The 26,533-nt window shown below is 49.1% G+C and overlaps 1 protein-coding gene across 2 annotated transcripts; it reads left to right on the forward strand.

The window, feature by feature from the left end:
- Positions 1-1,969: 1,969 nt before the first annotated feature.
- On the forward strand, positions 1,970-26,313 carry DPP3 (dipeptidyl peptidase 3). Of its 2 annotated transcripts, none has more exons than XM_083417061.1 (18): positions 1,970-2,044; positions 8,042-8,320; positions 10,584-10,673; positions 11,459-11,596; positions 12,518-12,592; positions 13,493-13,583; positions 14,849-14,979; positions 16,088-16,218; positions 16,428-16,486; positions 18,077-18,271; positions 19,719-19,831; positions 20,023-20,115; positions 21,141-21,203; positions 22,169-22,293; positions 23,124-23,244; positions 24,005-24,184; positions 24,281-24,443; positions 25,929-26,313. In XM_083417061.1, the coding sequence occupies exons 2-18, from the start codon at positions 8,051-8,053 to the stop codon at positions 26,072-26,074; spliced, it is 2,184 nt and encodes a 727-aa protein (XP_083273187.1). In that variant the 5' UTR covers positions 1,970-2,044; positions 8,042-8,050; the 3' UTR covers positions 26,075-26,313. The 2 variants fall into 2 exon arrangements, with proteins under 2 accessions (XP_083273187.1, XP_083273188.1); XM_083417062.1 differs by lacking the exon at positions 1,970-2,044 and adding an exon at positions 6,064-6,194.
- The last annotated feature ends 220 nt before the right edge of the window (positions 26,314-26,533 follow it).

The following is a 26,533-nucleotide window of genomic DNA, read 5'->3' on the forward strand; positions in this document are numbered from 1 at the left end:
AGAATGCATCTTTGAACTCCTTTTAATGCTTCTTGCTTGGCTGGACAGAGGATTGACAGTACAGAAACTACCCTAGTCTACTGTAAAATTTCCATTTGTTGCTCTGCCCACTTTTCCCTCTGGCCCTGCCCACCAGTACCATGTGGCCCTCAGAAGCTTGTCCAAAAGGGTCTGTGGCCCTCTGGTGTGAAAAGGTTCCCCACTCCTGTTTTAAAGAATCCTGCACCAAATATTTCCCTGTTTCTCCATATTAGAACATGCCATAATTTGTGTATTTGTTACCTATGTTGTGCCTATGTTGGGGAATGTTTTAACATAAATCAGTTGTGGGTCAGAAGGTAGCATGAAAAATCAGGAGTGCTCCAAGTGTTTCCAGACTACCTGTTTATTCAGCATTCATCCTGATTTATTTGCATGATGTTGCCTCATAGTGAGTGCTATCACACTTACCAGCAGATTTCCTGGCTGTCTCTTATTGCAAAAAGTTTGCTCTCTGGGGCAAGTGGGTTTGTTGCACAACAGCTCTCCATCAACTGATAGCACATCCAAAATTTGCTGGTATGTAATTGAATCCCACCCCAAAATAGCCACAGCCTGGAACAGCCATAGTTTCACAATGTGGTACAGCAAATGTTTTGCAGCACACAATAACCCCAGGCTTTAAAAGCCACCACAACAAATGTTACACGGTCACAGACCTGGTTAGGGCATCAAAATTGTACAATTTCTAATACAAGCTGAGTTAAACTACAGAGTTAGTTTATCTTTATAGGTTCTCTGCTACAGAAAGGAGAAAGCTAGCAACTATTTTCTTTATTGTTTTGTTAAGTCAATGAGTTGGCCTAACACCTTTCAAAAGCCCTTCCCAGATTTTTTAGTACAGGGGTCAGCAAACTTTTTCAGCAGGGGGCCGGGCGGTCCACTGTCCCTCAGAAGTTGTGGGAGGTCCAGAATATATTTTGAAAAAAAATAATGAATGAATTCCTATGCCCCACAAATAACCCAGAGATGCATTTTAAATAAAAGCACACATTCTACTCGTGCAAAACCATGCTGATTCCCGGACCGTCTGTGGGCTGGATTTAGAAGGCGATTGGGCCGGATCCGGCCCCCGGGCCTTAGTTTGCCTACCCATGTGTTAGGAGAGTGGGAGTAAGCAAGCTCTTTGGCTCATCTCATCTCTGTAAGAGTTGCATGCAAAAACATGTGCTCCATCACTTAAAAAAAGCAGTAAGAGGTGAAAGACTCTTCTTTGCCTGCTGTTTTCTGCAACATGTCATTGGTGCGATAATAGTTCATTAGTGGTGGATCCACTATTATTAGCTGTATTGTGATGCTTACCTACTTATTGCAATCCAGAGGGACATAAGCCATAGCGTGACAAAAGCAGGACATACAGTCTCCTGGGCACACCCCACCTTAGAACATTTGTGGTATGAAAAGATCAAGGAGGAAGCTAAGGATCATGCACTGATTTGGAAACGAAGCAGTTGGTCTGCCCTGGTACTTTTGCAGGTACAAACAGCATCGACAGTGGGAAGGCGCGAAACCACTCCGGTACCATCACGAGAACAAATAATCATGAATGCACAATAAACAGAACGTCTGGAAGGGGCTTGATGTAAGCTTCCTGCAACTCCATTAAGAACCAACCAACCAAGGGTGGTGATAAAGCTGTAAGAGACTGACCACGCATTCCGATGCCTTTCTGGATGCAAGCAAAAAATCTACCTGCGCTCAGCAAGGCTCACTTTCCTCGCGGGTAAGCGTGCAGCTTAAAAAAAAAAGAAAGGGCGGGGAAAGTGGGCAGGGCCATAGCTCTGCAGAAACGAACAAGCAAGCAGCAGCCGCCAATCGTTGGGAGAGGAGAAGAAGCAAGAGGCGGGACTCCGCTTTTCCAGCAACGTTGACGTCAGTCTTCCCCCCGAAAGGGCCTTGGGATTGGCTGGCTGGGCCACAGGGGCGTGTCTGACAGTGAAGCTATGAATGAGGGCGAGGAGGGGGCGGGGCAGGAAGTTGGAAGCAACGAGGGAGCAAGGAACAGGTGAGGAGGGTCTGGGGGGCCGGCGGGGCGCGGTGGGTCCAATCAATCCCATATGTCCAGGGTCTCCATATGGCCTCCTCTTGCCCCCCGGTCCAAGAACACAGCAGGAGGGCTGGCCGCCCTGGGGTGGACTAGATGACCCTTAGGGACCCTTTCAATTCTGTGATTCGCTCGCTGCTTCCCTCCCGCCCATCCCCGTCGCCTTCCTGGCTCCAAGGAGATGGGGAAGCGGCCGTGGCTGACAGGTGGAGTACTGTATCCGCCTTGCATGCGGAAAGTCGCTGGTTCAGTCCCCGGCGTTCCCGCCCGAAACCCTGCAGTGCTGCTGCCGGTCAGTGCGGGCTGTATTGACCTAGATGGAGCCGATGATCTGATCCGGAAGAAGGAGGCAGCTTCCTATGCCTGGAGATCTGCTGAATGTCGGTGCAGGCAAGGCTGAGCGACAGGGACGGGTGGCACAAAGCAGGTGGAGTGGGGGAACGCAGGCCTGGCTCCCATTGCAACCCTCCAGACTCGCTGTCCTGCACTGGAAACTTTCCAAGCTCCACCTCTCACTGGCTGTTCACACATACATGCACACACATAACACGTGTTTTTGCCTGATTGCACGGTGGCTGCATAGGATCATAGAGTTGGGAGAAACCCCAGGGAACATCTCGTACAACGCCCTGCAATGCCGGAATGTCAACTAAAGGCCGATTCAGCTTTGGTAGTGCTGCTTCCTTGCACAGTTGGTGAATGCGTGTAGGGGGGGTGTTTCAGGGGGAGGGGCAATCTGAGTATGTGCAGAAACTAGCCTGCTGCAGAAAAGGCAAAAATTGCATTTGTTGCTTTGCCCATTTTTGCTTCCGGCAAATGGCCCTCAGAATTTTGTATGGAAGGGAATGTGGCCCTCTCATTAGAAAAGGTTCCCCAGGCCTTAATATAAGGCATAGCAAGTATAAGGCAGCTTCTATAGCTTTGAGGGTTTTCTACCCTCCAACCAAGCAGTGCATAAATTTGATGAAATAAGTAAACAAAGGTTTGTGAATCTTTGGGAGGGGTTGCCGCTTGGTGAAAGAGCTCACTCTTTGCATTGCTAAAGATAGCTCAGTTGGTAGAGCAGGGTTCCCCAGGGTCTCTAGCTGTTGTTGGGCTACAACTCCCAACCTCCAGGTATAGGGTGGTATATAAATTCAATAAATAAAATAAATAAAATCATTCCTAGCTAGCAGAACCAGCGGTCAGGGATGATGGGAATTGTAGTCCACAAGCAGCTGGAGACCCAAGTTTGGGAAACCCTGCAGTAGAGCCTGAGTTGTGGGTTCGAGCCCCACATTGGGCAAAAGATTTCTGCATTGCAGGGGGTTGGACTAGATGACCCTTGTGGTCCCTTCCAACTCTACGATTCTATGATTTTAGGGCCTGGCTGCATCTTCCCAGCACCTCTAGTTTCCCAAGGACAGGAAGCAGTAGATTAGCCTTTGCCAACTGGGTCTCCTCCAGATGTTCTGAACTACAACTGAAGGGTGTTTTAGTCCGGAATGCCTTGAAGCCACCAAGATAGGGAGGCAAGAGGGACCACTGTTCCCTGCACAAAGCAGCAGCTCCAGGTAAGAAGGAAGGTTGTCATCCAGCACCCTCAGCCCAGGTCAGAGCAGATTCTTTGCATGCAAAAGATCCCGGGTTCATTGTGTGGAGCTCGAAAAACCAGTGGGCTGGTGAAAGTGGTTGCTTCTTTCTCTCCCCCACCCCCAGTGTTTTGCATTTGGGAAGCAGTGCAACAGTTGTGGAAAAATTGGGTCAGAGGGAACCCACAGCCCCCATGGTCTCTAATCCACCCCAACTTTACCCCAAGGGCCACAGATTCTTCTTTGACAGCCTTCCGAGGGCCATGTGCTGGTGGTGGGCGGGGCCAAAGGCAAAAGTAGGAGGAGCCACAAGTTGTAAACTTTTCTACAATAGGCTAGTTTCTAGAAACACACTCACACACCTACACCTACCTCTCTGTCTAGACAAGCAGGAGGCGTTGTCAGCAGTGTTCCAAATAAGCCAGGCACCAGGCGCATTTTGCACCAGGCAACTTGCGACCAAGTTCAGATGCCTGGGTGCCAGGATGGCGCATGCCGTCTCCGCCATCTGGGGATCATTGGATCTGGACAGTTTTCACACACTAAAACCGCACCCTGTAGAATTCTATCAGTTATATTTAATCTGCACAATCGGAATGAATTCCAGGAACCAAAATGCTTTTTCTGTGCAGCCTGAGCAGGGGCAATGAACAATGTTTTAGTTAATTGTTGTAGCTTGTCTTCACTTATCCACCCCACTGCCCTGCTCTCAGTTTTGAAGAATACTCCTACATTATGAACAGTCCGTGTCACCCTTAAGAAAAAGAGGTAGGAACTGGTGTGTGTGTGTGTGTGTGGACTGTCCATGGATCAAGTGACTTTTCTTCTTTAAGTTCTCAGAGCTCTTAACCTAGCTCAAGGTTGTCATCTGAACTAGCCAGATGTTTAACTGGTAATCTATCACAGCCAGTTCATCCTTTGAAAAATAAGACTTTCGAGCCGTCTTGCCCAAGACATTCCATTTTGGCGACTGTAACCTTGGTTTAAGAAGCCATTGGTGCCTAACTTAGATGTCTGAGTTTCTAACACTGCCAGCCTGTGTAAATACTAGGCTAGATGGACCGACTTGGTCCAGGGCGGGTGCCCGCATTTCTGATGCAACATTCCACGATCAAGGCAACAAAGAAAGCAGCTAGCCAGCCCAGCCCATTTCCCCTTCCTCTTTTTCTAACGGCAGGAGAAGAGATTGAAATGGGATTGCACGGTCTTTGGAGGTTCACACTATGGTAGAGAGGAGCTTGTGAGGGCCCAGTGTGAGAGGGCACAGCCTGGTGGGGAGGGACCAGGAGATCCGGCGCGGCTGGGGAGCAAGTGGTCCTCCCAGATGGAGTCTTGCGGAGGCACCAAAAGTTCTAGGGTGTGCTTGGGGTCCTCCATGGTGGTAGAGCCTGGTGCAAGATGTGACCAGGACTGGCTCCAATTCAGTGGGATTCCTTTCCTGGGCTTTCTGTATTTCCCTTTGGCACCACTGTTTGACACATACCCAAACCCCTGTGGTATATGTACTTGTGATATTGTGCCATATGTTAGCCTTTGAGGCAGGGGTAGCCAACATGGCAATTTCCACATAGTCGCTGGACTCCAATTCCCATCAGCTCCCAAACAGAATGGCCAACGACAGTCAGGAAAATGGAAGGCGGAGTTCAAAAGCATCTTAAAGGCATTAGGTCTCATGTTCTCAGATGCATTTGGGGGTGGAGGGCTAAGCCTATGCTTGCTCGCTGTTTTGTGGCAAGCTGATGGGCCCCAAAACAGTTTATGGAGCTGGCTGTGGTTTCTCACATGCACTCTGCACATTCCCAGAGGCACTGCCGTCATTATTAATAATAACCTTTAGAGCAGGGGTCAGCAACCTTTTTCAGCCATGGGCTGGTCCATGGTCCCTCAGACCATGTGGTGGGCCGGACTATATTTTGAAGGGGGGGGGGAATGAATGAATTCTTATGCCCCACAAATAACCCAGAGATGCATTTTAAATAAAAGGACACATTCTACTCATGTAAAAACACGCTGATTCCTGGACTGTCCGCGGGCCGGATTGAGAAGGTGATTGGGCCGCATCCGGCCCCTGGGCCTTAGGTTGCCTACCCCTGCTTTAGACCTTGCAAATGCGATTTATGTGCACAGTCTGAACAGCACCATGTTGACTATCTGTGCTTGAGGTTCTACAGAAAACTCCTTTTTATTCAGAGTGGTAGATTTTGTGTATCCTTCTTACCTGTCCCAAAGACTCGGATTGGCTAGAAACACTTGTTTGAAAAACGTAAGTTGAGTGACTTAAGAGGAGATAATATTGTGGACTTTAGGGGAGGGACAATGGGGTTACAGTTGTTTATTTTTAAATCTGGACCAATCACTGATGTGGGGAAAGGACTTAGGGGCGGGCCTTAGTTTCCCAGCAGCTAGACATCAGTTCTTCTCAGGGAGGCTCGAGGATTGGCTGCCTGTATCGCAGGGGGCATTTTCCCATGTTCAAAGCTATGAATGGGGGAAAGAAGGGGGCATGTCAGGAAGTTGGAGGCAGCTAGAAAGAGAAGCAGGTGAGCTGCTGGTGTTGCAGAAGGGCGGTGGCAGGGACTGGCTATAAGCTGGGAGGAGGGAGGCTGTGGGTCAGTGGCAATATCATAGAATCATAGAGTTGGAAGAGACCACCAGGGCCATCGAGTCCAACCTCCTGCCAAGCAGGAAACACCATCAGAGCACTCCTGACATATGGTTGTCAAGCCTCTGCTTAAAGACCTCCAAAGTAGGAGACTCCACCACACTCTTTGGCAGCAAATTCCACTGTCGAACAGCTCTTACTGTCTGGAAGTTCTTCCTAATGTTTAGGTGGAATCTTCTTTCTTGTAGTTTGGATCCATTGCTCCGTGTCCGCTTCTCTGGAGCAGCAGAAAACAACCTTTCTCCCTCCTCTATGTGACATCCTTTTATATATTTGAACATGGCTATCATATCACCCCTTAACCTCCTCTTCTCCAGGCTAAACATGCCCAGCTCCCTTAGCCGTTCCTCATAAGGCATCGTTTCCAGGCCTTTGACCATTTTGGTTGCCCTCCTCTGGACACGTTCCAGTTTGTCAGTGTCATTCTTGAACTGTGGTGCCCAGAACTGGACACGGTACTCCAGGTGAGGTCTGACCAGAGCAGAATACAGAGGCACTATTACTTCCCTTGATCTAGATGCTATACTCCTGTTGATGCAGCCCAGAATTGCATTGGCTTTTTTAGCTGCCGCGTCACACTGTTGGCTCATGTCAAGTTTGTGGTCAACCAAGACTCCTAGACCTTTTCACATGTACTGCTCTCAAGCCAGGTGTCACCCATCTTGTATTTGTGCCTCTCATTTTTTTTGCCCAAGTGCAATACTTTACATTTCTCCCTGTTAAAATTCATCTTGTTTGTTTTGGCCCAGTTCTCTAATTTGTCAAGGTCGTTTTGAAGTGTGATCCTGTCCTCTGGGGTGTTAGCCACCCCTCCCAGTTTGGTGTCATCTGCAAATTTGATCAGGATGCCCTTGAGTCCATCATCCAAGTTGTTGATAAAGATGTTGAATAAGACCGGGCCCAAGACAGAACCCTGTGGCACCCCACTAGTCACTCTTCTCCAGGATGAAGAGGAACCATTGATGAGCACCCTTTGGGTTCGGTTAGTCACCCAGTTACAAATCCACTGAGTGGTAGCATAGTCAAGACCGCATTTTGCCAGCTTCTTTACAAGAATATCATGGGGCACCTTGTCAAATGCCTTGCTGAAATCAAGGTAGACTACATCCTACCTTGAATGAGCTTCCAGGATTGAGCTTTGCATGTAATTGTGAATTAGTGGGTAGATGTATCTGCCTTGTCAGTGGTGGAAAAGGTCCAGTTTGAAGACTGGGTGGTGAGATCTGACTGCAGAGGTTCTTGTGAACACATGAAACTCCTGCATGCTAAACCGGGCACTGGGTGGAAAGCTGTCTGTGGACAAACGCCGGCTCCCTCAGCCTGAAAGTGAAATGAGCGCCACAACCCCATAGTCGCCTTTGACTGGACTTAACCATCCAGGGGTCCTTTACCTTTTATCTTTACCTTTTACTTTTATCTTTCATTGGAGGTTTTTAAGCAGAGGTTGGACGGCCTTCTGTCATAGATGATCTAGCTGAGATTCCTGTATTGAAGGGGTCCCTTCCAACTCTATAATATTACTTCTTTATTATTATTATTATTATTATTATTATTACTTCTTCATTATTACTATTATTATTATTATCATCATCATCATCAACTATAATGAATTTCATTCATTCATTCTGCCTGCTTTAGGTTTGATGTCTTCAATGCAACTTCAAGTTCATTTGTTAGCACTGAAGGGTTAGTTCTGTATTAATGGCTCTTTCTCTCTCTCCCCAGTTTGGCAAGATGGTGGATCCCCAGTATGTTCTGCCCAATGATATTGGCGTCGCAATGCTGGACTGTGCCGAAGCCTTCCACCTCTTATCTGCGGAGGAAAGGCTGTACGCTCACTACCTGTCACGGGCCTGTTGGTACGGGGGGCTGGTGGTGCTGCAGCAGACCTCCCCAGAAGCGCCTGCCATCTATGCCCTCCTCTCACGGCTCTTTCGGTCCCAGGACCCGACTCAGTTAGGCGAGGTGGCGCACTCGCTCGGCCTCTCAGACGAGGAGTATCAGGTACTAGAGACAGCATGTGTCCTGCGAGGTTTGTCTATCCGGTTCTCTTCCACATTCTGGCTACTCAGCTGTGCTTGGATGATCACACTTACCGTATTTTTCGCTCTATAAGATGCACGAGACCACAAGACGCACCTAGTTTTTGGAGGAGGAAAACAGCAAAAAAAATATTCTGAATCTCAGAAGCCAGAACAGCAAGAGGGATCGCTGTGCAGTGAAAGCAGCAATCCCTCTTGCTGTTCTGGCTTCTGGGATAGCTGCGCAGCCTGCATTCGCTCCATAAGACGCACACATATTTCCCCTTACTTTTTAGGAGGGAAAAAGTGAGTCTTATAGAGCTCCCCGTTGTGTACGAACCAATAAACTATGGTTGCCAGCTTCAGAACAAGCCTTGGTTAGAAGTCGGTTTACTGTATTTTTCGCTTCATAAGACAGCGTTTTTCCTTCTAAAAAGTAAGGGGAAATGTGTGTGCATCTTATGGAGCGAATGCAGGCTGTGCAGCTATCGCTGAAGCCAGCACAGCGAGAGGGAGAGCTGCGCAGCGCCTCTTGGTCTGCTGGCTTCCCAGCAAAGCAGGATGAGGGATGGAAGGGGCTCCATAAGGGCTCCCTTCTGTCCCTCATCCTGCTTCGCTGGGAAGGCAGCACAACAAGAGGCGCTGCGCAGCTCTCCCTCTTGATGTGCTGGCTTCAGCGATAGCTGTGCAGCTTGCTCTGACTTTTCAGGGAGGTGGGAGAAGGGACGGAGGGCAGCCCATCAGTCCCTTTTCCCACCTCCCAGAAAAGCCAGCAAGAGCCGCTCTATCTTTAAAGAGCCGTGCCGAGCGAGCGTGTCTGCGGCTCTTGCTAGCTTTTCTTGTTTTCCTCCTCTAAAAACTAGGTGCGTCTTATGGTCGGGTGCGTCTTATGGAGCGAAAAATACGGCAGTTTTCTGGCTCATGACAAAGTGTTAATCATTGTTTCTTGAGTCAGCACAGGAAACTGTGGTTAGTTAGAGGCTTCCTGCCCCAAAGGGAGGAGCGAAGGGCGCTATGCCAAAGACTCCTGCATATCTAGATTTAGCAAGCCACATTGTGAGCATCTGAACGGACTGTGTCTGTTGTGTTTGGAACGTTCTGCTGGCCTTCTCTGAAAAGAGATGTTGTAAAAAGCCTGGAGGGGTCTGGAGAACCGTTCCTATGAATTAAGCACATGAAACTTGTGCTTTTTAGTTTAGGGGGAAATGGTGAGATGAGGGTGGGGGTACATAGTAGAGGAATTTACACCCGAAAGTTCTCAGGACTTTTTGATGGGAAAACAAATCATGATGCCCAGCTCAGGCATGGCACTAAGCTGGAAAAAGAGCAGGATCTGGGGGCCAAATGCAGCCCTCCAGGCCTTTTTGTCTGGCCCCTGCAACTCTTCCCCAGGCCGCTCCCCTCATTGGCCCTGTTTCACATCCTCCTTGAGTGTTTTTGCTGGAGTGGAGTATTCTCTTCCACTCTGATAATGCTTCCTGCTCGCTGGGATGGAGGTTAGAGAGGGGCATATGAGTGAATGTCTATAATCTGGGCTACTCTAAGTTATTGTACATCATAATGTATTTCTGACTGGTGATGTTAAATTCTCGGTAATAATCTTTTGGAGAATATTCTCAAGAATATTCTCCAAAAGATTATTACCGAGAATTTAACATCACTATTTGTGACCGCTCTGGCATTCATTCTCTCATAACTTAGTCTACAAGTTAAAATAGGGACTCTTTCATTTAATGTAAGTGCTATATGTCCATACGTAGCCAAATTGGTACATCTATTGCAGATGTAATTATATTTTTTTGCATTAAAAAAAATCCATAAAAAAACCAAATTAAAAGAAGAAAAAAGTGGGCTGCTGTGGAAAGGTAAAACTCACATTCATTGCTCCACCCACTTTTGTCTATGACTCCGCCTACCAATGGCACGTGGCTCCCAAAAGGTTGCCCAGAAGGGAATGTGGACCTCAGGCTGAAAAACAATTCCCACTCTTGGAACAGATTTTTAACAACATCTGGAGAGCCGAAAGGCTAGATAAAATTGGTTTAGTGGGGAGTTTCTAGAACTGGGCTAATTTGCCTGCAGGCGGACTCTATCCTTTGTCTGAAGGTAGTTATATGGTCTCTCTGCTTTTATAGCTTCCCAATTCCAAGTTTGTAAAAAAATAATTATTATTTTTTGAGGGGTGGGATTTTATAAAATATGGCTAAGGGGGAGGGAGAGGCTCTCACGACTGTTGCTGCTTGCAGGCCTTCCTGGTTTACGCTGCCGCCTTCTATGCCAACATGGGCAACTACAAATCCTTCGGGGACACCAAATTCGTGCCCAACCTTCCGAAGGTGAGTACAAGGTTTGCAGGTGTCTATAGTGGACAGTGTTAGAAACTGAGACAAGAAAGCTAGGAGCTAAATGGCTCCTTAAACCTAGGTTATGGGCGCTGGAATGGAATGGAATGGAATGGAATTTTTGTAACAAGAATACAAAGCCGAAAATGAATGAACTGCCAGTAATATCTTGCGTTCATTTTTCACATGGTCTATTCCTCATCTTAAGACTGCAAAAAAAGGAAAAAAAGCCATACATCCCCTGCCCACCCCCATAATATTCTTAAGAGGGTCTCTTCTCCAGTCTTCAGATTGCAGCTGGAAGTTGGGAGGCAGAAAAAGGTCCTCCTTTCCTTCCGGCAGTGGAAGTTTTAATCTGAAATCTTAGTACTGCACCCAGAGCTCAGAAACTTTTCGCATTAATGAAATTCCCTGTCACAAAGTGCGCCTAGAACAATGGGAGTTTTTGAACGTTGGTGGTGCGATAGGACATCTATGAGAGGGAGGGGCCATTTATCTTTTCCAGCTAATTGGAATGCTCCTTTTATCTCACTGGTTGAGAGGTTGCGGAGGGGGCGGAGTCTCTCCTACGGATAGGTTGAGGCTCCATATCGACCTTTCTCGCCCTTGGGACCCCAGAGGTTATTGGACTACAACTCCCATCATCCCTGGCTAGGAGGACCAGTGGCCAGGGATGATGGGAGTTGTATTTTGGGGGCTCAAGGTTGAGCGAGGAGTCTCCGTATGGTTCTGCTGGCATGCCACTGGTAATCCTTTCATTTTTGCCTTCCTGCCCTCAGGAGAAGCTGAAGCAGCTGGTGTGGGCGAGCCAGGCGTTTGCGGGCCACCCAAAAGAGATGGAGGCCCTGTGGGGCCGCTGTGCAGAGCGCATGTTCTCCCTAGAGCCGACACAAAAGCACTTGGGGCTCTGTGGCCAGGTACACCTCCCTTTTGCCTGGCTAGAATGTGCCCTGATAATGCTTCTTGTTTGCCATGATGGAGGCTGGAGAGGGGTGTTTGTGTTTGTAGAAACTAGCTTCCTGTGCAAAGGTAAAATTTACATTCATTGCTCCACCCTCTATTCCCCTGGCCAACCGCTGCCATGTTGCCTCCAGAAGTTTATTCAGAAGGGACTGGGGCCCAGGGGCTGCTTCCCCATCTCTGAAGCAGAGAGCCAAGCTCAACCCATCCGCATGCTCAGTTCTGGGGGGAAGTTAGCAAGTATCGCTTGATAATAATAATTTTATTATTTATATACTGCCTATCTGACTGGGTTGCCTCAGTCGCTCTGGGTGGCTCCCAACAAAATATTACGAACACAATAAAAGGTCAACCATTAAAAAACTTCCCTGTACTGGGATGTATTCTATAAGTCAAATAGTTGTTTAGCTCCTTGACATCTGATGGGAGGGCGTTCCACAGGGCGGGTGACACTACCAAGGAGGCCTGTTCCTTGTCACCTCACTTCTCGCAGTGAGGGAACTGGCAGAAGGCCCTCAGAGCTGGACCTCAGTGTCCTGGCTGGAGGATGGGGGTGGAGACACTTCTTCAGGTATCCTGGGCCATTTAGGACTTTAAAGGTCAGCACTAACATTTTGAATTTGCTCAGAAATGTACTGGGAGCCAATGTAGGTCTTTCAGGACCGGTGTTACATGGTCCTGTTGGCCATTCCCAGTCACCAGTCTGGCAGCCACGTTCTGGATTAGTTGTAGTTTCTGAGTCACCTTCAAAGGTAGCCCCACGTAGAGCACATTGCAGTAGTCCAAGTGGTTTTTTTTGGGGGGTGTCCTGTTGCCCAGGGCAACTCCAAGGACAGGTGCATCCTGCTTATTCCGTGTTTCCTCTCTCTTCTCCCTAGGGCACATCTACTTACTTCTCTGCAAACTGCACCACAGAAGATGCAAAGCTGGCCCAGGACTTCCTTGATTCTGAGGTGCTGCAAGAACCCCACTTCTACACCGGGTTGAGCAGCCTAGATGGGCAACTAGTCTGACATAGTATAAGGCAGCTTCCTGTCCCCCATATCATGTCCTCTGCCCCAGTGGGCACACTGTTTACATCAAGGGAATGGGTCTTATCGGGGCATCATAGCTGGGCACTGCATGCAGTGTCACCCTTGTCAGTCCTTGGCATCTCACAGTTGTTGTTGTTGTTTAGTCGTTCAGTCGTGTCCGACTCTTCGTGACCCCATGGACCAGAGCACGCCAGGCACTCCTGTCTTCCACTGCCACCCGCAGTTTGGTCAGATTCATGTTTGTAGCTTCGAGAACACTGTCCAACCATCCCGTCCTCTGCCGTCCCCTTCTCCCTGTGCCCTCCATCTTTCCCAACATCAGGGTCTTTTCCAGTGAGTCTTCTCTTCTCATGAGGTGGCCAAAGTATTGGAGCCTCAGCTTCACGATCTGTCCTTCCAGTGAGGACTCAGGGCTGATTTCCTTCAGAATGGAGAGGTTTGATCTTCTTGCAGTCCATGGGACTCTCAAGAGTTTCCTCCAGCACCATAATTCAAAAGCATCAATTCTTCGGCGATCAGCCTTCTTTATGATCCAGCTCTCATTTCCATACATCACTACTGGACAAAGACAACAGGCATCTCACAGTAGGGTTGAGAAAACCCCCATCTCAAACCTTGCGGGGCTCGATGGACAAATAACCTGACCAGGTGTAAGGCAGCTTTTTTGTTCGCCTGCTATAGAGGGATGTACCCTTGGGAAGAACCCCAGGTAGCAGGTGATGGGAAAGACCTTTCTCTGCCTGAGAACCCCAGACAGTAGGGCGGCTTGTTTTGCTTTTCACGGCTCCATCCTCTCACTTTCTTTTACTCTTTCCCCAGAACATCAGTGCTTACAACACAAGGCTTTTTAAGACGAAGGTAGATGACAAAGTGAATTATGAGGTTCGTCTGGCTTCGGTGCTTTCAGATGGTAAGAGCGTTTTTTTGGGTCGCATAGACCAGCCCTCTCCCCAACCCCACTCCTGGCATGTTCACAGCACTCCCTGCTTAGGGCCAGTGATTGCGTTGTTGTTGTTGTTTGTTGTTGTTGTTCATAGACCACCTTTCTGTTCCAGGTCATAGTCCAACACTCTAACCATTATGCCACACTTGCTCTCTAATAGCATTTCCAGGTTACAATAAGCACATGAAATAATTTGAACCTTTTGAAAGGCACAGTTTGAAAATACCTGTCTGGCAGTGCTTTCTCAGAGGAGAAGATGAGTCCTCCATGCTTGTAAAGCAACCCATCAGTTAACTCACCTGGGGAATATCCTCCAGGTCGGAGGAACTTCTCTAAACTTGGAAGTTTTCCTTTGCCAGTACTTGTTGAAATCAGGGGTGCTGACACAGGGCAGGTATCTTAAGGTGCGGCTGCAATTGCAATACTGTGTGCTTCAGTTGCACTTCTCTAGTTGCCTTGCCTCCGATAGGAAGCTGCGGAGCGGGAGAAAACATTAAATAAAAGGGAAATTGAAATGTTCAAGGGGTTGGCGCAGTTCCCTTGTTGATGGTTACAGCATTTAGGACTTTGAGTTCAGAAAAAAAAGCGAAAACACGATAGAGGTGAAAATGATTGTGCATGGTGTGAAAAAAGTGGAGGTTGTGTTATCTCTCATTATTACTGGAACTCGGAACCACCCAGTGAAGCTGAATGTCTATAAAGATTTGGGGCAGGCAAGAGGAAAATACAATGTGTGGCTTTGGAGGGTTACAGTTAAGTGGCATATACATTTTAGAAAATAAAATTAATAAATAAATAGTTGAAACTACAGCATTTGCTCCCACAGGAGGCAGGGACGGCCACCAACTTGGATGACTTTAAAAAAGAGAGCAGACAAATTTGCAGAGGGTGTTCTGCCTCCCCTGTGGGAGCCAGGATGCCTCTGAATGCCAGCCGCTAGGAGCCACAAGTGTGGAGAGTTGCTGTTGCGCTCATGCCGTCTGTGTGGCCTGTATGGCCACTGTGAGGAGGAGAGCAGGCTGGAGCAAATAGGCCTTTGGCCTACTCCAGCAGGGCCCTTCTTGTGTACTCACTGGAAACCCAGGCAGCTTCTGCCAAGGGGGGGGGGGGCTGCCCTTGGCTGCGCAGCCTTGTTTAATCCACGCTTGGGACTTCCTGCACACGCGCCCCCCCCCCCCGTGCGCACCCCCACAGCCCTTGCAAAGTTTACCTTCCTCCCCTCTTCCACCCAGATTCTCAGCTTGACGCTGACATGTCGGCCAAGATTAAATGTTTTGAGTTTGGCGGCTGCTTCTTCACTGTGACCCGAGGAGATTACTCCCCGCTTCTGGAGAAGGTTGTGGAGAACTTGAAGAAAGCCCAGGTGAGGGGGAAGGGGGTGGGCTTTCCTGGCTCACCTTGGACTGCCCCTGTGATGGGGAGTGGAGGCAGGGAACTGAGACCCCCGTGCAGGATTTTAAGCACTGCTTCAGGTTACAGGCAGGGAACATATGTGGCATGTTCATCGTTTTTGGTGGCAGCTGTACCTTTAGCAACACGCGTGACCCTAAGTCTTCAGCATGCGTTGGCCTGTTCTCTTCGAAGCGTATCCATGAGGTCTAGAGACCTGTTGTTGCTGTTGTCATTTATTAAATTTACATACTGTCCTATTCCCACAGTCCTCAGGGCAGCTCACAACATAAAATCTCAATATGAAAACACAAAATACAGTGGTGCCTCAGGTTACAGACGCTTCAGGTTACAGACTCCGCTAACCCAGAAATAGTACCTCGGGTTAAGAACTTTGCTTCAGGATGAGAACAGAAATCCCACGACAGTGGTGCAGCAGCAGCAGGAGGCCCCATTAGCTAAAGTGGTACTTCAGGTTAAGAACAGTTTCAGGTTAAGAACGGACCTCCAGAACAAATTAAGTTCTTAACCCAAGGTATCACCGTACATAACAAAAACAACTCAATAATTTCCCCTCCCCAATATATTTTAAAAGGGCATTGGATTTCAGTCAGTCCAAGGCCTGGTTGAAGAGGAATGTTTTTGCCTGGTGCTTAAAGGTGTATAATGAAAGTGCCAGGCAAATTTCCCTGAGGAGAGCATTCCACAGACGGGGAGCCACTGCAGAGAAGGCCTGTTTTTGTGTTGCCACCCTCCAGACCTCTCAAAGAGAGGAGGCACATGAAGAAGGGCCTCAGAGAATGATCTCAGGGACTGGATAGGTTCATATGGAAAGACTCAGCCCTTGAGTATTGTTGTATAAACCACAACTGAGATTATCCAGAAGTTGAATGCTGTGGCCACTGCTGACCTGTTCCATTTGAGATCTTTCCTTAAAAAAAATAAAATAAAAAGATCAAGGCCTATGAGCAGCTGCGTTCTAGGGGATGGTGGGAAAGGCAGGTGGTGAGAATCTAGGGCTGGGCGAATCTGCCTCAGGCTGGTTGGGCCTGAGTCCTGACCCTCTCCTCTTTCCCTGCTAGCGTCACGCAGCCAACCCCACGCAGGCGGAAATGCTGTCTCACTACATCGCCAGTTTCACGCAAGGCTCCATCGTGGCCCACAAGGAAGGCTCCCGCTGCTGGATTCGCGACAAGGGGCCCATCGTGGAGAGGTGAGTCTGGCGGGCTGCACAGATCAATGGAGTCTCTTAATCCAGATTCAGGGTGTGTTCTGAATGAATGCTGCTTCCCAGGAACTGGGAAAATAGGGAGTGTTACTCCACCCTCCCTTGTTGATTGGGGGGAAGTTGCCCCAGGTATAGCTAAGCTAAAGAACCTCTCCCTCCCCACCATTTATTTATTTATTCATTTGTGTCCACAGCTATATAGGTTTCATCGAAAGCTACCGAGATCCCTATGGTTCCCGTGGGGAATTTGAAGGTACTGTATTAGCTCAACGTCCCCATTCCCCACCTGCGAGTAGTACGATCTCACGCCAGTCTTTGACCATTTGATGCCCTCTTTTGCTTTCCCCGTCTCTCCCCAACCCTGCCCTGAAGCCCTCTCAGTATAACGATAACAATGATTAAAGTTCTCAGCATTATTGTTCTCCCACCCTTGCCTCCCCTCAACACCCGCCCCCCAAGACACAAATTATATTTGTTGGAAGCAGCCTAGAGTGGCTGGAGCAACCCAGTCTGATGGGTGGGGTACAAATAATAAAATTACTACTACTACTACTACTTTGCCTGTGCAGGGGGAAGTTTGGGGTCTGGGCTGTTGGGTTAGCCTTAACCTGGAGACAGGGCAACCTCAGATTCAAGGGCCAAATGCCTCTCTGTCTGGCCCTTGAGGTTCACCCTCCCCAGCTCTCGGCCCTTGCTAGCCCTGAATTGCACCTTCCTTGAATGTTTTTGCCTGGCTGGAACCTGTCCATGCACTCTGCTAATGCCTCCTGCTTGCCTGGAGGGAGGGCAAAGAGGGGTGAGTGTGCGCATAAACTACTGTACAAAGGTAACTTTTACGTCCATTGCTCTGCCCACTTTTGCCCCTGGCCCTGACTGCCCCAGCATGTGCTCCCCCCCCCCAAAGGGAAAGCAGCCCTCTGGCCAAAAATGTTTCCCCGCCCCTCTCTCAACGCATCACCCTGCTCTGGGTGGAGGCAGGGTTGGAGACTTGGGGAGGATGCCATCTCCACATCCAGTGAGATTCTTTGTTTCGCCCCAGAAGGGGGACATATGGGCCGCTCTCTCTTTCGAAGAGACCATAGAATCATAGAACTGCAGAGTTGGAAGGGCCCTGGCGGTCATCTAGTCCAACCCCCCTGCAATGCATGAATCTTTTGCTCAACGCAGGGCTCGAACCCACCGCCCTGAGCTTAAGAGTCTCATGCTCTGCCAACCGAGCTATCCACAGATCGTCACACCAAAAGTCTTTTCTGCTCTTGCAAGTAGAATTTGGGGACTATTTCATTTCGGGACGCGGGTGGCGCTGTGGGTAAAAGCCTCAGCGCCTAGGACTTGCCGATCGAAAGGTCGGCGGTTCGAATCCCCGCAGCGGGGTGCGCTCCCGTTGCTCGGTCCCAGCGCCTGCCAACCTAGCAGTTTGAAAACACCCCCAGGGGCAAGTAGATAATAGGGACCGCTTACTAGCGGGAAGGTAAACGGCATTCCCTGTGCGGCTCTGGCTCACCAGAGCAGCGATGTCACACTGGCCACGTGACCCGGAAGTGTCTCCGGACAGCGCTGGCCCCCGGCCTCTTGAGTGAGATGGGCGCACAACCCTAGAGTCTGGCAAGACTGGCCCGTACGGGCAGGGGTACCTTTACCTTGACCTCATAGGCTTGGCCTATGGGGAGACAGCAGCCAAGAGACATGTTGGTGAGATGATCATAGAATTGTAGAGTTGGAAGTGACCCCAAGGGTATTCTAGTCCACGCCCCTGCAATGCAGGAATGGGGGTGGGGCCAGAAATGGAGGCCCTTAAGACTGGGCTTCCTCACAGTGCCTCTCCACCCTTCCCCCCCCCCAGGCTTCGTTGCGGTTGTGAACAAGGCCATGAGTGCGAAGTTCGCTCGTCTTGTGGCGGCGGCTGAGCGGTTGCTGGAGGAGCTGCCGTGGCCTCGCGCCTTCGAGAAAGACACTTTCCTGAAGCCTGACTTCACCTCGCTTGACGTGCTGACCTTTGCCGGGAGCGGGATCCCTGCCGGCATCAACATCCCAAATTGTGAGGATCTGGTCGGTGGCAGGTTTGGGGGGGGGAAGGTGGCAGGCCGTGGGGTAGGGTTGGGACTTGGTGGTCAAGGATTTCCCTTTGGCATACAGAAGGTGCCACATCAAATCCCCAGTATTTCCAGGCAGGGAGGGGGAGACCTTGAAGAGTCGCTTCCTGGTCAGATGGACACAGTGGTACCTCAGGTTACAAATGCTTCAGGTTACAAACACTTTGGGTTATAGTGTTTGGAAGTAGTACCTTGGATTAAGAACTTTACCTCAGGATGAGAACAAAAATCACGCAGCGGCAGCAGGAGGCCCCATTATCTAAAGTGCTACCTCAGGTTAAGAAAGGTTTCAGGTTTAGAACAGACCTCCAGAACGAATTAAGTTCTTAAACAGAGGTACAACTGCACAAATAATTGTTGTTATCCTACCTTGACAAGATGGCAGCAGGAGAAACTCCAGAAGTGTTGCCTTGAAGTGCTGCTCGCAGGGCTGGCGAAACGCTCATTTTCTCCCTTCCCTGCCATTGACGGGGCCTGTAAAAAGGACTGTGAAAATACCAAAAAATGGGTGGGAGAGGAGGAAAGACTCCAAGGTGAGATCGAGGGGCCCAAAGCAGCCCAGTGAGAACAAAGCATGTTCCGTGACTAAGGGACGGTAGGGTGGGGGGCAGGATGGAATGGAGTATCCTGGACCAGGGCCAAATTAAATTATTGGTCAGCGGCATGGCTTCCTAAATTGGACTATCGTCGCTGGGGAAACAAAATACAAAAGTGTGCCGGAAGGGATAGAGTGACAAGAGAAGCTGGTGAGAAGCCGGTAGGAACATACCCCTGTCCCAGCACAGGCCTAAACATAGCTAGAATAACAGGACCAGGGATTGCCGTTTGGTAAGTGAATAGGAAGAGGAAGCGAAAGTCGCTGACGACCCATGTAGGGCGATTGAATCTGCGCTAGCCCTTGATGAACAGCAGTGAAATAACTGCTCATAGGTGCTGTTTGAAGCATCTTGTATGCTTCCTTGTGGGCATTGGTGGGGTGGAAGGAGTCTCCTCCCAGTGAGAGAAGCACTTGCTGTTTCAAATAGCCCCTTTGAAAGGCGCTTTAAGGCAGCCCCTGTGATCCTGATGCGAAGGGTGGTTGATCCTGCTAAACACGAGGCTGGAGTTCATGGGAGAGCTCAGCAACCCCCCCAGCTCAGCACTAAACAGATTACCTCCCGCCCATGAGGAAGAAGAGCGATCCCACTTGACCTGGGTGTCAGCAGGTGGGCTTCCCTGCTCTGCGGTGTCGCTTGCAAAACATCGCTTTTTCTCAGGCCTGTCAAGTCGGAGAGCGGGGGGGGGGGAAGAGACAAAGCCTGTGATTTGCAAATGAGAGGTGCAAAGTGGAGAAGCTCTAGCCCCGCAGAGCCCAGTTTTAACAGATGCTGCCTGTTTCTTCCCCTTTCCCAGATGATGACATCCGCCAGACAGACGGCTTCAAGAACGTCTCGCTGGGGAATGTGCTGGCCGTGGCCTACTCCACGCAGAAGGAGAAGCTGACGTTCCTGGCAGAAGAGGACAAGGTGTGTGTGTGTCTGGGCGAGGGGGTGTATTTTTGCGGAGGGGCAGGGAAAATGGGGTGGGGGGTTGTTGCAGGAGTGGGTCATGCAAGGATTCTTCACTGATTTTTAATGCATTTTTAAAAATTCTTGTCCCAAACTCTGGGGGGAGTAATGAAGCAGCCAGCTTTATTTATTTACAAATCTTCTTGCAGGATCTCTATATCCAGTGGAAGGGGCCTTCCTTCGAGGTTCAAGTTGGACTCCATGAACTCCTGGGTCACGGCAGCGGGAAGCTCTTTGTCCAGGTGGGCACCTAACCCCCCCAAAAAAAAACAAGCTTTTGAGGATATCCAAAGCAGAAGAAATTTGGGTGTCAGAGGACAGAAGCCATTTCAGCCTGTGCTGCACAGTCTCAGGAAGGCAGATGAAAGAGGGAAACCTTGTATTATGCCCCTTAATGTATTCCATGAGTGGGCTCCCCAGCTAGGAAAAAAGTCAAGGGTTTTTGCTTTTCCTTTGGCCAGTTTCATATTGCACGCCAATTTACCTGCAAAAGTCTCCGGGGCGATTCCTCAAAATTTAAGTTGACCGCCAGCTTCCAGGATTTTGCAATTTCTCGTCGAGCAGCCCATTACATGAAAGCCATTAGCGTTTTATATACCGATTCCTCGTGACCCCCTTTCCATGCTCATTGGGAATAAGAAGAACCAATGGACTTTACAGTATTCATTCATTTAAATATCAAATTCCAGTATGCAGCTATTCTCAGGGAATCCCAGCATAGCTGTATGAAAGATCCTTGTTGCCTGCTGTAATGGTTCTAGGGGTTGCTCGTGCGTAACTTGCTGTTACTCCTGGCTAGGTTGCCTGGTTGAACCCTTTCTGTCTGGACAGCCCCAAGTTCCGTGGCTGCCTCAGTCGCTGGCAGAATCCGTCAGTGGGCGTTTCTTGAACCTCTTCCAGCATAGAAGCTGTTTGACGCCCAGTCTCCTCCTACTTTGCTTGCGCGGAAGTCTTCTGCGCACAGTGGGTGTGGGCAGCGGAGTACTCGTGCCCTCTCCGCTGGTCTCCGGCGAGGAGTCCTGGAGCCACCTCTCCGATTCCCCCATCTCCCCCCCTTCTCCACTGGTGTTACGCTGATTTCCTTCCCCAGCGGATGGGCTACCTCTCTCCCTACTGGGACCCTCTCCGCCATCCCTCTGGAGCCTCCTCTCCGCCTCCAGCTCCGATGGCAGTTCCCTGACACCTACATTCCCTCCAACAAGAATTGCTTCTGTCCTTCATTATGAGCAGCCTCAGTTTTTGAGCGCACTCTCTTTTGTCCTGGCAGGATGACTCGGGGGCCTTCAACTTTGACCACGAGGCAGTGATCAACCCAGAAACAGGAGAACAGGTAACGCCTTCACATGTTTCCTGTGAGGATTAGAAGGGCTTGTGACTTCTTAAAGAAGTCCCCCCCCTTGTTTATTGTCCTTTGCACCACTTCGGCTGTTCCTGCATGAGACCTAGAGTTCAGTGTCCTTTTAAAGAAATAGGGGGGGAAAGGGCACCCCAGGTTTCTAGCCCTCATGGTGGAACAGATGAGTTGGAAAGCACATGTGTGCTTAAGTTCTAAATTCCGGAATAGAACTTGGGAGGATTTTTGTGGTGGTGGAGGAAATCAGCCCCCTGTGTAGCTCATGGCCCTTCCCTGTAACCAATAGATGCAGAATAAATTATAATGATTTGTATATCTTACACTGATATACAGTGGTACCTCAGTTGTTGAACGTAATCCGTTCCGGGAGATCATCTGACTTCCAAAATGTTCAGTAACCGAGGCACAAAGGGCGGCCTGCAAAACCAATAGATAAAATTGGTGGGGGCGGGGGAACGCAGTGGAAGCCATTCAACTTCTGAGACGCTCGAAAACCGAGGTACCACTGTATTATTCTACAATATAGAATGTGGTTTTTCGCTTCCTCTCTGTGGGATCAGCATTTTTGCCCCTTAAGGTGCAGAATTCATGTGACAGCTATTTTATTTAAAAAAACCTAACCCTACTTTTTAGCCAAAAATGCTGGAAGAGCAACTTTAAAATAACAACAACAACCCATAGCCTCAGGCTTCAAAACTAGCAGGCACGACACACAAGGAAGAAGGTAGGAGGAGGGAGGAGGGGGAAAGCAAGCCCATAGCTCTGTTTTATGCAGATTCTGGCTGACTTAGAGAATCAACCCCCGCCCACCGATCTGGTCCAGAGCAGAGCAGGTGACCATTTTAAGATCAGGAGGACAGGGCTGCTCCTTCCCTCAGACAGCTGACTTGTCCAAGACACTCGCGGCTGTCTGGCCCTTCACTCTTCTCCTATCCCCATAGATTAGAAGCTGGTACCGAGGCGGTGAGACATGGGACAGCAAGTTTTCGAACGTTGCATCGAGTTACGAGGAGTGTCGGGCCGAGTGTGTGGGGCTGTACCTGTGCCTGAACAAGGAGGTCTTGGGGTGAGGACCTGAGGTAGCAGCGGCATGTGGGGTGGGGGGGGGGGAGGAGAAGCACAAGATGGAGCCCTTAGCAGGCAAGACCCCCAAAGTCCCAGGCCGTGGCTGAGAGGGGCTTTTATTTCAGATAATAAAGATTTTAAACCGGGGCTGGGAAGCCTTTTTCCGTCTTGAGGGCCAGGTTTCCTTCTGGGCAATCTTTTGGGGCCTGCATCCCAGTGATGGGCATTGCCAGAGGCAAAAGGGGGGCGGGCAGTGGATGCAAGTTTTACTTGGTAAGGTCAGCTGGTTTCTACATCCACTCTTCCCATGCAGGACAAGCAAAAGGCATTGTCAGAGTTCAAGGACAAATTCCCAGCCAGGCTAAAAGTCTCAAGGAAGGTGTGAAGCAGGCCTGGTGAGCAGGTGGGACTTGCAGAGAGTTCCAAGGGCCACATAGAGAGTTCTGGAGAGCTCCGTTTGGCCCCCTGGCCTGCATCCTTGTTTTGGACAAAACTATTAGCTCTGGGGAAAACTTGACTGCTAAGTTTTTGTTAGGTCTTTTTTTTATGCTGCCTTTCAGGATATTTTATTTATTCATGGGGAGAATTTATGTTCCTCCCAGCTAGCCAAAGTCATTGCACAATATTTAAAAGGCAATTTTTACCAAGGCAAGAGAGTTAATAGCTCCCACCTCTGTTCTCTGACGTTCTGGCTGCCCCCCTACAATTTGAATCGCCGGGGGGGGCACTTTGCAAACCCGGATGTGTTTTATTATGAGGCGGTGGCAGCTCTGACCCCCCTCCCATCCCTTTTGCTGTGATAATCCTTCCTCTTCCTGCTCTGCCCACAAGGATCTTTGAACTGGAAGGAGAAGATGCTGAGGATGTGATCTACATTAACTGGCTGAACATGGTGCGTGCTGGGCTGCTGGCGCTGGAGTTCTACACCCCGGAGTCCGGAACATGGCGGCAGGTGCGGTCCTGATGCTGGAATGGGTAGAGGAAAGATATCCCTGGGTGGGAAGGAGAGAGGCCTGTGGCATCAGGGGAATGGCAAGTGGGTAACCTTTACCCACCTGGTAAATTTGGCCCGGAGGAAAGGTTAGTTCCCTGCTCCCTATTGTCTGCCTGGACTTGAGAGTAATTGCTTCACAGTCTCAGTTGAGAATTCCTTGTCTCCTCGCCTCTCCTTTTTTAAAAAAATAGATTTTATTAAAATTTTGAAAAAGGAATCCAAAAATTAATATCCAATATCGTTTTTCTCTCAAAGGCTAATCTTAATTAAAACACAGACCGGAAAAGGAGAGAAAGAGATAGGAAGAGAGAGAAAGAAAAAGAGAGAGAAAGAAAGAGGGTGGGGTGAAACAGAAAAAAAAAAAACGCTATGTATAAATTTTTCAGCACACCCACTCCAAGATAACACCCAACAAATCCACTTTCTGTAAGCCAACATTATATTGAGTCCTCAAACCCAAATACCATTTGGGTTTCTTTCTCACGCAAAAAGTGCCTAAGAAGTTTCCAGTCTTTAGTAAATGTTGGCAGTGACTTTTCTCTGATTAAACACGTCGACACCTCGGCTAAACCCAGTCATTTCAACAGCCGTTCCTCCATTGTGGGTAATGGCGACTCCTTCCATTTTTGTGCGTATAAAAGTCTTGCCGCTGTAATCCTATATCGAAGTAAAGCTCCTTTTTTCTAAATGGCATTGTGTTGCCTTCCTGCCACGGCAGGCCCACATGCAGGCGCGCTTTGTCATCTTGAGGGTTCTCCTGGAAGCCGGCGGGGGGCTGGTATCCCTGCAACACACCACAGGCAGAGACGGCAAACCCGATGCAGTGGTGTCCCTGGACCGCAGCAAGATCACCACAATAGGGAAACCTGCGCTGGAGCACTTTCTCCGCAAACTGCAGGTACGGGCCAGGGAGGGAAGGATGGGCCCAGGGTCTCTCTTACCTTAGGGGAAGAGAGAGGCTGAGCCAGCAGGGTGCTGCTCTTCTGTTCCAAAGGTGCTGAAGTCCACAGCGGATGTGGCGGGTGGGCGCACCCTCTACGAGACGTACTCTGCGGTGACGGACGAGGAGCCCCAGCGCTTCCTGAGCCTGCGCAAGACTGTGCTGCTGCGCAAGGAAGAGCGCAAGTTGTTTGTCCAAGCAAACACCCGCCTGGAAGGTAAGAGCAGCGGTGAGCATATCTCCTCGGTCAATAGAGCACAGCTTAAGCTCAGGGTCGTGGGTTTGAGCCCCGCACTGGGAAAAAGATTCGTGCATTGCAGGGAGTTGGACTAAGATAACCCTCGGGGATTGTTTTAAACACCCTTTTCATTTCATTATATATCATTTCCCAGTAAGCTTTAACCTTACTACAAGACCAACACATACGATGTTTAAAATAACCTTTGTAAAAACAACAACCCAGAAGCTTTTCTTTTGGGAATTATAGGGACAGAACTACCAAAAATGTATAGAAACTTTTTTATGTATGCTACTACAGCGGCAAGAATGTTACTTGCCCAAAAATGGAAAGAAGCAGAAGTCCCAGCAAAGGAAGAATGGATGCAAAAACTTATGGGATAAGCAGAAATGGTGAAACTTGCCAGAAGAATAAGAAATCAAGATAACAAATCTTTTATAAAAGAACAGAAATGGTTTATTGAATATTTACAGATGAATTATAAACAGATAAAAGCATTGGCAGGATTATTGTAGTAACCTTCAGTTTTATAAGAGTATATATTTAAAGAAGATGAATAAATGAACAAATTAAGTTAATTTGGATATGCAGAAGATAGTAAAAATAAATTTAAGGAACCGCAGAAAGCGGGGGAAGGAAGTAAAGTTTTGAAATGTCAAAATGATTGTAGAATTAGTGAAATGTAAAAAATTAGTGAAATGTATGAACTTGAAAAGTATGAATGAATGAATGATGCCCCTGGGGAGTCCCTTCCAACTTTACCTTTCTGTGATTCTATCCTTCTCTGCTGGGTATTTCCTAGCTCAACTGATTCAGCCGTTAAGCGAATCTGGCTAAGGTGGCATCATAAATATTGGTTTGCTTATTTATTTTTAAAGTATCAGAATTCAAGATTAATTTAACTGTGTAGGATTAAAATCCAGGCCCACTTTTGGCCTGCACGGCCGTTCCCCCCAAACCACGCCCACCTGCCCATCAGCTGGTGTCCCTGGTGAGGTCAGCTGATGGGTGGGAGGGCAGGGTTAAATCTGGCATTGGCTGTGCATCCCATTCCCAGAAAGAGAAGATATCCTCAGCTGAAGCAGCAACATTTAATCCCTGCTGACATGCTAATGAGCAGGGGTTAAATCCTGCTCAGTTTCAAGATGCTTTGCAACAGGAGCTGTCTGAAGGCCTTCATATGTCCAAAAGGGCGGCGGGACAAGTGGGGGTGACAGTCTACAAACAGCCAAAGAGGTTATTGCAGTGCTTTGATGCACTTTGAAGTCCCAGCAATTGGGACGTCAAAGTGACCAGCTCCTGGTGTTGTAGTGATACCGGGTGATTGATAGGTGGGTCCACCTGTCAAATTGGACCCACTAGGGAGTGGCGAGATAATGATACCCCTGAAAGAGCATCACCCATCTGGAATGGTCTATCTACTGACTTTGATCATTTCTCCTCCTCCTACCCGCCCCTTTCCAGGTAAAGATGTCGTACTGGTGCAGTACGAAAGCAGTGTAGCGGGGCTCATCAAATCTTTCCGCGACCGTTTCCGTGAAGATGCTGAAGTCCTGGAGAAGTATCTGTTGGAGATGGCACAGGCTGATGCCCATTTCTGGGAATCCTGAGCCCCACAAGGCACAAGGGCCCTGGCTTCCCCACACTCAGCTCCCTTTGCCTGCCCATCCAGGCGCACCAGGCCGTTTCTGCACCTCACCCGTCTCTTTCGGAAATGAGGGGTACAAGTGAACAAGATCGCCTCTCTGAAAGCAGTCGGCCATCACTCCCCACCCCCCGGAAGGGCCTGCGGTGGCTCCAGCCCTCCTGTTGTTGCACCTAAGGGTTCAATAAACCTAGCTTTTATAAAGTGTGTGAACTTCCTTTCTGCTCCCCCCCCCCCCCCGCTGTACTCCTGTCTAACTGGTGGGGACTGAACCCAGTGTGGCGAATAATGCAGTCTGATCCAGCTTCCTCAGATCTGCTGTGTTGATAGTCGGTGTTGGGGAACCTCAGGGGCAGAATGCATCCCTCTCAGCTTCTCTAAATTGGTACGTTGTACACTCTGGAGAAGTCTGGGAGCCTGTTGA

Source organism: Podarcis tiliguerta (genome assembly GCF_965153285.1).
Source record: "Podarcis tiliguerta genome assembly, chromosome: 16".
Classification (NCBI taxonomy): Eukaryota; Metazoa; Chordata; class Lepidosauria; order Squamata; family Lacertidae; genus Podarcis; species Podarcis tiliguerta.

Excerpts from the sequence above, each read along its gene's own strand:
- DPP3 (XM_083417061.1), top strand. The coding sequence starts at position 8,051 with ATGGTGGATCCCCAGTATGTTCTGCCCAATGATATTGGCGTCGCAATG. Across the intron at positions 10,674-11,458 it reads TCGTGCCCAACCTTCCGAAG|GAGAAGCTGAAGCAGCTGGT; the intron begins GTGAGTACAAGG and ends TCCTGCCCTCAG. Across the intron at positions 23,245-24,004 it reads AGTCCGGAACATGGCGGCAG|GCCCACATGCAGGCGCGCTT; the intron begins GTGCGGTCCTGA and ends CTGCCACGGCAG.